The sequence below is a fragment of the Tachysurus vachellii genome, chromosome 21 (assembly GCF_030014155.1).
Source record: "Tachysurus vachellii isolate PV-2020 chromosome 21, HZAU_Pvac_v1, whole genome shotgun sequence".
Taxonomy (NCBI): domain Eukaryota; kingdom Metazoa; phylum Chordata; class Actinopteri; order Siluriformes; family Bagridae; genus Tachysurus; species Tachysurus vachellii.
In genome coordinates this window covers 16,254,974-16,266,394 of record NC_083480.1, presented here as the reverse complement: position 1 = coordinate 16,266,394, position 11,421 = coordinate 16,254,974, and the positions used below count along the sequence as shown (strand labels likewise).

Here is an 11,421-nt window from a genome sequence, read left to right as displayed (position 1 = left end):
TTATTTTTATTTTTTGTGAAAAACTCTCCATTTGTGGTAGACATACATTCATTCCCCCCATGTCATATCCCATTCTACGCCAAAGCTCTAAATGGTCCGTATGCGGTGAATCGTCTGGAACGTTCCAAAGGGGCGTCTGAGATAGGTTTTTTTCTGCAAGATCTGAGTCAGCGAAAGAGTCATTCTAAGGTACCTGTTTGCAGACCTCTTCCCCCACCCCCCTACTTCCTCTCCAGATTAACCATGAGCCCCACAACTCTAAGAGCAGGTTGGGCCTGCAGCGTGGGCGAGCTCAAAGCCACCACTTCTTATAACAAGACAGAGATGAAAAGAAACCCAAGCCAAATCAAAAAGTTTACTCTGTAAACCTGAGATAAAAGCAATGCAGGGAAAAGAAGTTTAACTGAGATGCATGATGCACCGAATCAGATGCATGCTACGGCAAACTGCAGGTCATTAAAATAGACTCAGGGAAACAGAGTCACATACACACCGGTGTGAAGGAAGTTTAAAAGGTAGACTTACACATCCGGCTTCAGCTTATGGGCCTAAAGTGGGCAACCGCATTTGCTCATATGCAGAAGTGATGTGTGAGTGTGTTCAAAACTCAAACACGAAACATGCCGTCAAACCAGACGCAAGTTTTAAATAGTTTAAAAAGATTTATTTTATAACAGGAAATGATCACAAAGAAAATTCCAAGTCAGGGAGTCAAATACGTTACATATTATTATCAGAAAAAAAAAACACACACGTTCAGTATGACTAAGTGTCTAACAGCTTATTGCTACTCTAAAAAAACTCTAAAAAAAAAAAGCTACTAACAAAGATAAAATAGTATAGTTTTAAATATATATATATATATATATATATATATATATATATATATATATATATATATATATATATATATATATATTTATTTAAAACTAAACTATTTTCTACATTGTGCAAAAGAAACCCAATTTGACTGTTAATCATTAGCCAAAGGTTTAAACAGATTTGTGCTGATTTTACATTCAAACTATTTTAAAATGTCTTTGTGATGCCTCTTATTTTAATCGGAACGATTTATAATTTTCACAAATATGTTTATATGAAATATGTTTATCTGTATATTAATGAGTAAACTATACATTATGGTAAATGTTTAGCTTTAAACAGTCTTCCGATGAGAGACGGTGTGTTACTGAGACGAATGTGTGATGCGTTCACGAGGATTAAATAACGTAACGACGCTCAGGCGACGTTGTTGCGCGGAAGGCCGTATCCTCTAAACTGTATACTATTAAACCGCGATATTTCAGGTTAACATCGACACAGTATTTATAACATTTTTGCTAGTTGATGTTTTAAAAAAAAAATAAAAAAGCACAATGTGTAGCCTGGCAGCGTTTGTGGTAATGTTATGTATCGTATGATTATCGACTTTAATACAAAGAAGCCGGTTATGTAAAAGGTTCTTGCTAAGTATTATATTTGTTTTTATTGTAACTCTGTTTACAAAAAAAAAAAAAAAAAATCACTAAATGTTTGTTAGCGGAGTCGGAATGCTGTTATAACCATAGTTGGAAATGTATGACTTTGTTATGGGTGCTCATAACTGCCTACGTCATACACTTCATGATGATCAGACATCATATAGTCAAAAATTAGATTAAAATTTTATAGTCAGTGTTGGAAATAGTTTTGGAACCTAGAAAAAGGCTGTTTGAGTTCATTCACAGTTCCCTGTCAAATGGGTTAAAAACCAATGACCTCCTACTACGTATACAACACTCTATTGTAAGTCTCCTCGCTCATGTAGGCCAATACACAATACACAGCATGTAAGAGCTTGCCGCATGAGATCAAGACCTTTTTGTGAGGTCTGTACTTTTGAGGAACAAACGGAGTTTCCTATAGGTAAGCATTCTCCCACGTTTGATGACTGATGACATTGCTAAAGGTTTTTTCTTCTATTTTGACAAATGTGTTTCTAATGAGAAAACACATCAACATCGAGTAATCAACAGCTCCAGCAGTACAGCGAGTCTCATAAGCAATTTGGCACAAAAGCAACATGGATAATGGCTTTGACAGTCGCAACCTCCTTCTGTCGCTGGCTGAATCCCAAGCCTCATATCAGAGCAATGTAGCACATAGCCATAATTTTCAAGTTGCCGCAGGACAGGAACCAGGAATACAGCGCTGATTTATTTTTTCACTAACTCATTTTCCACCGCTTATCCGAACTATCTCAGGTCACGGGGAGCCTGTGCCTATCTCAGGCGTCATCGGGCATCAAGGCAGGATACACCCTGGACGGAGTGCCAACCCATCACAGGGCACACACACACTCTCATTCGCTCACGCAATCACACACTACAGACAATTTTCCAGAGATGCCAATCAACCTACCCTGCATGTCTTTGGACTGGGGGAGGAAAACGGAGTACCCGGAGGAAACCCCCGAGGCACGGGGAGAACATGCAAACTCCACACACACTAGGTGGAGGCGGGATTCGAACCCCTAACCCTGGAGGTGTGAGGCGAACGTGCTAACCACTAATATATTTTTTTTTCAAACCTAATTCAACTATTCAAATAAATACAGAAATAATCTGTATATTTTTTAGAGCCAGAGTGATTCAATTTCCTGAACAATTTTAATTCAGTTTAAGTAATCAAGTAAACAAACAGAGCATTTTAAAAACAGACACTCTGGTTATACATCATGGTCCCTGAAGCAATTCCATAGAAGCAGTTGTACCACATTCATTGTGTTGTACGGTCATGTACAGATCGGTACGCAGCCTTTACACAGCCGCCTGTCCGTGAAAATAAATGTTGATTTGTTGTGCCGCATCAAGTGTAAACAGGCCACTTAGGAGACTGAATTTGAGTCTAAAATTGTCACTACACCAGAGAACATCACTAGAATACCACTACTACCTTTATACTCCCGCGAGTGTTGTCTTTACCAAAGTGCGGTGTACATTTCTAATTTAATCTTCTAAATACATGATATTTCAATTCTAATCGTTACGGGTTCACAAGCTCTAGAGCACCGAGAACGTTTGGTTATAAATGTAGAGCCGAATTGTATCTACAGCATAAACATGCCGAAATAGTTATCAGCAGAAATGTGCAGACGAATTAAAGAGCCGTTATTCACGTGAACAAAAAGAGCATCGTTCTTGAGCAGATGAAAGACTCCACCCAGAGAGCTGTCCCTCACGTTGAATTTGTGGACCGGTTTGGAATTGTAGCTGCTGGATCTAAGGAGGTTGATCGGTTTACCCAGATAGCGTGACGTGTTCCTTTCCACCGTGTGGATGAAAGAAGGGCCGTCTGCACTGTAGCTAAGCTTCGAATACACGTAGTAGAAGCCTTCCTTCTGAATAATCAGCTTTCCGTCTCTGTACTTGAGCTGGTAACGGATGGAGTCTCCGGTCTCGTTATCATTCCATTCCATGATTCCGTCCTTTTCGGGTTTCTTAGCTACTGCTCAGAAATGAGAAATCAGGGATTTAAAAACTTCTATAAGCTGAAACGTACAATGAGAATTATGGTAAATGGTGGTGTGATGTAATGTGATGTGGAGAAGCTCATCCTCACCGGTCAGATGTGCAAGAGGTTTTGTCGGATTCATGATCGTAAATGGCCTCGACTTCCTGCTAACAGGTTGCCCCTCATTTTGGCTTCCTGAAACACAGTTTGTGTGAACATCTTAAACTGTCCTGGGAACTGGATTTTTGTTACAGTCTCAGAATCAGCAAAGCTTTTAATGGGTGTTTTTGGAGTGTTAAGTACGGTGGCCGAGAAGTGCAAAACACATTAACAAATCCGAAAACACATTAACAAGTCAGACAACCCGGAAGCGGTTGGTATAGTTTATGAATGGAAACTTACCGATCATCGGACGAGACACCTTTCATTCACCTGTATATCTTGAGTGACAGGTGTCTTGTCCAATGATCGGTAAGTTTCCATTCACAAACTATACCTACCGCTTCCGGGTTGTCTGAATCGGTGCACGAAACACATTAACAAATCAGAAAACACATTAACAAATCAGAAAACACAACGACATTTCAGACAACCCGGAAGAGGTTGGTATAGTTTGTGATTGGACAAGACACCTGTCACTCAAGGTATACATGAAGTTCAACAGTCTACCGGAGGGAAAAGTTGGAATGGATGGATGGAATGGATTACTGTGGATTAATTCTGTTATTTTCTTATATTTAAACGGAGAACTTTACACATTACATATAAGATTCCATACCTGTATATCTTGAGTGACAGGTGTCTTGTCCAATGATCGGTAAGTTTCCATTCAAAAACGATACACTACCGTTTCTGGGTTGTCTGACTTGTTAATTTGTTTTCAGATTTGTTAATTTGTTTTGCACTTCTCGGCCACCGTAGTTAAGCTTCTGCAGTCAGGATTTAATACTGAAATGCCACATATCTGTATTCACAGTTCATCCTTATCTGGGATACTGTTTACCTCAAGGAGCAAATTATTTATGAAAATATGAGATAAGTGAACGTATGAACATTCTTATTGAACATTAAGCATACCAAATGACTGCTTATTCAGCAAATGAACGTTATTATTTAACTTCTCATTCATTCATTCATTCATTCATTCATTTTCTACCGCTTATACGAACTATCTCGGGTCACGGGGAGCCTGTGCCTATCTCAGGCGTCATCGGGCATCAAGGCAGGATACACCCTGGACGGAGTGCCAACCCATCACAGGGCACACACACACTCTCATTCACTCACGCAATCACACACTACGGACAATTTTCCAGAGATGCCAATCAACCTACCATGCATGTCTTTGGACCGGGGGAAGAAACCGGAGTACCCGGGGGAAACCCCCGAGGCACGGGGAGAACATGCAAACTCCACACACACAAGGTGGAGGCGGGAATCGAACCCCCAACCCTGGAGGTGTGAGACAAATGTGCTAACCACTAAGCCACCGTGCTCCCCCGTTATTTAACTTGACAAATAAAAAAAAATTCAATTAAAATGAAGTAGCTGTTTAAAATCATCATATTAAAATGACACACTCTGACTAGCACGTGTCTGTTCATCGGTCGACTTTGATTTTGTCTGTAAGTTTATATCATTACCTTAAAAAGATTCTTAGTATTATGACAACTGTACAGTAGGCTGAATTCCAACAGTCTTTGGGTTACTTGGTGTTGTTAGGATTTCACACGAATTTTAAATAGTACCGAAAAGCAAAAAAAACAAAAAACGTATATGGTGCATTTACCTTTTAGTGCTTCGGTTTTTGGTGAATCAGGATTCTGAAACAAAGAGAGATCATAGATTAGATCAGATCTGATAAGATGTGCATACATGAAATGAACACGGCTGCAGAACAACCACAGCAGGTGGACCACCGGTATGCAGGTCATGAGGAAATGAATAAAGTCTGCAAAAAGTCTGTGTGGTCTGTTTAAAGCGCACATTTTTGTATGCACGCAGTGGTCATGTACTATAAAAGCTTCTCGTTTACCGGGTTACAGTGGAACCCAGCATAGAGTTTGAGTAGCACGGTCTATTCGATAATAATAATAATAATAAACTATTTACTGACTGTCTCTGAAATAAAAAGAAACTTCTTTAAGAAGCAGGACATAATGCGAACCAGGTTTTTTAGAGTAAGCCTAGTTGTTTTACAGCTTAGTTAATTCCAGAGGTGACACAGCATAAAAAAACATTAAATTATTTTGCTAATATTTCTAGCGGTTGGTAATTGGAGATTGGCGAAAACCATTAAAAATTCCAAATGACTCTCTGATTTTTTTTCTGTTCTTCTAACTCTCCGTGCAGCCTTCGACGTTCGTTTTTATGTTTAGCTGTACAATTGTTTTATTGTGAAATGTTTGTGCACTTGCTGTACTTAAAGTCCCAGATTTCGGTGTAGCTCTACAACATGATAGCGTCGATTAGCATCCTGAGTAAGTAAGTAAGTAAGTAAAGTTTATTTATATAGCACATTTATCACAGCAGAGCTGACCAAAGTGCTGAACAAAGTCAAAAATAAACATAAAATAAACAAAACAGATGATACAATAAAACAATAGAACATAGACAAAAATCCACTTAAAATGCCTGGGAATAAAAATATGTTTTCAACTTCACTTTAAAAGTTGTACTGGCCCTCATCACTCCTCACACTGCACCCCGCACCCTCCGATCTACCAGCACTGCTCGACTGGTTCCACCATCTCTCAGGGTAAGAGGCAAGTATACTACAAGACTCTTCTCTGTACTGGCAACAAGGTGGTGGAATGAACTTCCCCTAGAGGTCCGGACAGCTGAGTCACTGGTTATTTTCAAGCGGCGGTTGAAGACCTACTTATTCAGGAAACACTTCAACTAGCACTTCTTTCCTTATCTTTTGCATTTAAAAAAAAAAGAAAAAAACACCTTTGACACTTTTTCATTGTAACTTTGAACAAATGTTTTAAGTTCATGGTATCTTAAGTATGTAACTTAGTGAACCAGCATTAATGTATTCAATGTTAGAGATTTAAGCACTTATGTACGTCGCTCTGGATAAGGGCGTCTGCCAAATGCTGTAAATGTAAATGTAAATGTACTGGAAGGTGCAAGGCGAATGTCCAGTGGAAGTTGGTTCCAGAGACGGGGGGCCGCAATAGAAAAAGCCCTATCACCCTTCTTTTCAAGCGTGAACGAGGGACAACCAAGAGAGCTCTATCAGAAGATCTTAGAGATCTGGTGGATGAAGAAGGAATAAGATGATCTGTGAGATAAGATGGGGCTTGACCATTAAGAGCTTTAAAAACAAACAACAACATTTTAAATTGAATTCTAAAATAGACAGGAAGCCAATGAAGAGAGGCTAAAATTGGTGTAATGTGATCTGTTTTCTTTGCCCCGGTCAAGAGTCTCGCAGCTGCATTTTGTACCTGAGCACAAGAATTACATATAAACTTTAGAAAATGACACTCAACCTTGGTTATATAATGTATATGTGGCTGTTTGTGTCTAGATTTTTTCCATTAAGCAAAAAAAACAAAAAAACGCAGAGCACAGATGAGTTTCGTCTGCTTTGGGTCAGTCCTTCTACGCCATTTACAGGAAGCTACATCTCACATGTGGTGGGCTTCAAGGAAGGGGTGGCATCTGATTGAACTCTCTTTTCTTTTTCTTTTTTTTACCATCCATATTCTATATTAATTCTAATTAAACTGGTAGGTAAATTTGAGATTCAGATCAAAGATATGATACGATTCCTCCGAAACCAGATGCCGTGGTTTGACAGATTCAATCAGCAAAAAAAAAACGAACACGTTAAATATCCGAATCATATCAGATGTCATGCGAGCTGGAGAATTTTCAAAAAGCTGAATTCTAAAGCTTGGATTTTTAATATAATTAAAAAGTTTCTCATTCTTTATGTTCATGCAATTCTAATGCAGTTTTGTACACTTCCCTGAGCAAGTGATGCTCATGAATAAGAACAAACAGAGAAAATCAAATGTAAGTATTAATGAAAAGCAAAGGAACAGGTAGAGCAGTCAGCATGGCACGTGTCAGCTTTATACGCTGTACTGTAGTTATTACACAAGTAAACGCTTTAGTTACTTAATCCAGTTCACTACTTACCATAATGAGTAATGAGTTTCTGGTCTGTGTGTAATAAAGAAAGTGCTACACAATTCAAAACCACACCCAGAGGTTCAAAAAGAAAAGGTGCGAAGGTGTGAAGAACGTTTAGCAGAATTGAGACAAGAAAGTCAGAAGAGAAGAAGCCATGATGGACAGCATAAAGTTTTCACTTACAGACTCAGTGGTTTGTTTTGTATGGTGGAGACTGTAGATGAAAAAAGCCTCCACTAATAAGCCAAACAAAGCCAGACACACCAGCACCCAGAGCGTCTTCTGGATCAGATGCTTCCTCCGTTTCTGGATTCGCTTTTCTCCCGGCTTGGGAGGCAGCGGCGGCGGAAAACCGATCCCGCTGTCCACTACAAAGATGGATGGGTGAACAATACGACCATCAGCCATGTCTGTGCGGTCCTGTAGGCCAAAACTCTGAAGCAGTCTGAAGCACAGGTGACACGAGGTCCTCTAGACAAGATAAGATGCTGAGCAATGGCTGAAGAAGCAGCGTCAAAGATAACTCCCACTGTCGTGCGCGCTCTCACACACACACACACACAGACACCTATGCTGAGAGACACGTGCTGTCACATTAAGGTGGGTGCACAGTTTCAACACAACAGCTGTAAATACTGTAGAAAAAAGGCCCAATTCAGGAACTAAAAAAATCCATTTCAAAAATGTTTTGGTTTCTGTTTTTGCTAACTGTTTGATTTCAGTATGAAGAAATTGTTTTAAAGTAGTGATGAAGGAAATGAGAACACACACACACACACACACACACACACACACACACACACGCACACACATACATACAGGTGCGTCTCAATAAATTAGAATGTTGTTGAAAAGTTCATTTATTTCATTAATTCAACTCAAATAGTGAAACTCGTGTATTTTATAAATTCAGTACACACAGTTTTAAGTAGTTCAGTAGTTTAAGTCTTTGGTTCTTTTAATCGTGATGATTTTTGGTTCACATTTAACAAAAAACCCAACAATCTCAAAAAAAGTAGAATACAGTGACATGCTAATCAGCTAATCACCTCACAACATCTGTAAAGGTTTCCTGAGTCATCAAAATTCAATTCAATTCAGTTCAAGTTTATTTGTATGGCGTTTTTTACAATGGACATCGTCTCAAAGCAGATTTACAGAACATAAACATAGAACAAAAGGTTATTATAAAGAATAATATAAAGATTAATAGAGTACAAAAATTCAAGATTAATATTAGATAGATTTAGTTCGCAGTGTGTTTGTATTTATCCCCAATGAGCAAGTCTAAGGTGACTCAGGTGACTGTGGGGAGGAGAAACTCCCTTTTCCACCAAAAAGAACCGGGTGCTGGTTCAGAGCTAGCACTGGTGCTGGTTCAAAGTTGGTTCCACTGGTAAACCTTCTAAGAACCGGCTAGAGAGCATCACAGAGCCGAGTCTGACGTCACTGTATACGTGTCACGTTACACAGCAACTTTAGCGCAGCAGCGGCAAACACAAACACATTTTTTTAGGAATTTGGGTGAACTTCACAAGGAATGGACTGAGGCTGGGGTCAAGGCATCAAGAGCCACCACACACAGACGTGTCAAGGAATTTGGCTACAGTTGTCGTATTCCTCTTGTTAAGCCACTCCTGAACCACAGACAATGTCAGAGACGTCTTAGTTGGGCTAAGGAGAAGAAGAACTGGATTGTTGCCCAGTGGTCCAAAGTCCTATTTTCAGATGAGAGAAGGTTTTGTATGTCATTTGGAAACCATGGTCTTAGAGTCTGGAGGAAGGGTGGAGAAGCTCGTAGCCCAAGTGTTAAGTTTCCACAGTCTGTGATGATTTGGTGTACAATGTCATCTCCTAGTGTTGGTCCACTGTGTTTTTTGAAAACCAAAGTCACTGCACTGCACTGCACTAGATGCTGATTTCAGCAGGATTTGGGACCCGCCCACACTGCCAAAAGCACCAAAAGGTGGTTAAATGACCATGGTGTTGGGGTGCTTGACTGGCCAGCAAACTGACCAGACCTGAACCCCATAGAGAATCTATGGTTTATTGTCAAGAGGAAAATGAGAAACAAGAGTCAAATAAATACAGATGAGCTGAAGGCCACTGTTCTGCCTTGTGTGTGTGGAGTTTGCATGTTCTCCCCGTGCCTCGGGGGTTTCCTCCGGGTACTCTGGTTTCCTCCCCCGGTCCAAAGACATGCATGATAGGTTGATTGGCATCTCTGGAAAATTGTCCGTAGTGTGTGATTGTGTGAGTGAATGAGAGTGTGTGCCCTGCGATGGGTTGGCACTCCGTCCAGGGTGTATCCTGCCTTGATGCCTGAGATGCCTGAGCACAGGCTCCCCGTGACCCGAGGTAGTTCAGATAAGCGGTAGAAAATGAATGAATGAATGTTTATGTGCATCGTATCGTACGAGACGAAGAAGAAGCAAACGTACAGCGGCTAGCTGCAGGATATGGAAGTCGCTGCATAAATCTTGTCACGTCGCTGTGCTGAATTCACACACCATACTGACACTGCTACCGTTTCCAAGAGTGCATATTTAAGTTGAAAAATGAAGCAAGCCACACATTCGCTTCAGGTTTAAACGGAAATACAGAAAGATTTACAAAGAGTCATAGATACAGGGTTTGTGTTACACCTCTACCATGTTGAGAACACTACACAGCGTAGGGTTAAAATTAACACACGCTTCACACCCACAAGTGACAATATTAGCAGCTGCTACAGTACAAAAAGACTCCTGTAAGGCATAATGTCCCTATTTGTTATAACAGTATAACACCTTTTAACTCTGTCCCCACACTTAATATGTCAAAAACCGTGAAAGGTACGGGAAACTAAAAAGTGTTAAATTTGTTCTGGAAAAAAGAACTCTTGAGACTAAATTGTATTATATAGAGGAATTTCTTTCTAAAAAGAGAACAGAAAGTTAGGAACCCATTTGGTTTCTGGGGAAAGAAACGACAGAGGTGTGTTTCATGTGTTGAGAATTTCTTTCTAAAAAGAGAACAGAAAGTTAGGAACCCATTTGGTTTCTGAAAACGACAGACGTGTGTTTCATGTGTTTCACAAACTAGCTACAAACTATAACTCCCATCTTCACGTATCAGTGTTTTAGTATTGCGTAAATATCACAGCGTCTGAATCTCGGTCCTCTTTTGTAACCAGTCCTTTTTATTAACCCGCTCTGAGGTCGTCCTCGACCGTCGACGCGCCGTAGACGGCACACCACAGTGTCTACTGGTTACGTATGACGTAAACCAGAACCTTCTGACCTTTTATAGCGAGAAGTGGAAAAGAAATTAGCAGCACGTTCATGTTTAGGGAAAATGTTAGCAAGAGTAAAAACCATTATGTAAAAAAAATGTTGGAAACAGAAACAAAAAGATTACAGCTGACGAGTGGAAATAATGAGAGAGGTTTGCTAAAATCTAAAAGACCGACCAAACGATTTTTAGAAATTGAAAGCATATTCGTTTTCCATTGTTCATAAATTAAATCTTAATATATATTTGTAAACTTACATTATTTGTTATTTGTACTAATAACAATTTTATACATGTAAAAAAAAATCGCATTAATGTCTTGATGTTAGCATGTTAAAGCATGGGGTGCACAAACTTTTGCACCATATAACAACAAGTGGCTTGAGAGCACAGATTTGAGGTCGCCATCTGCTGGACCTTGTGTTTTAAGTGTGACAAATGAATCTGTTCCACACACACACACACACACACACACACACACACACACACACACACACACACACACTG

At 39.7% G+C, this 11,421-nt stretch overlaps 1 protein-coding gene across 1 annotated transcript; it reads right to left on the bottom strand.

The window, feature by feature from the left end:
* Window positions 1–925: 925 nt before the first annotated feature.
* tnfsf14 (TNF superfamily member 14) lies at window positions 926–8,176 on the bottom strand. Its single transcript, XM_060857280.1, has 4 exons — window positions 7,825–8,176; window positions 5,282–5,315; window positions 3,601–3,687; window positions 926–3,486 (listed from the first exon to the last, which is right to left on the bottom strand). Exons 1-4 carry the CDS (start codon window positions 8,047–8,049, stop codon window positions 3,089–3,091), a joined length of 744 nt encoding a protein of 247 aa, XP_060713263.1. The 5' UTR covers window positions 8,050–8,176; the 3' UTR covers window positions 926–3,088.
* Between the last annotated feature and the right edge of the window lie 3,245 nt (window positions 8,177–11,421).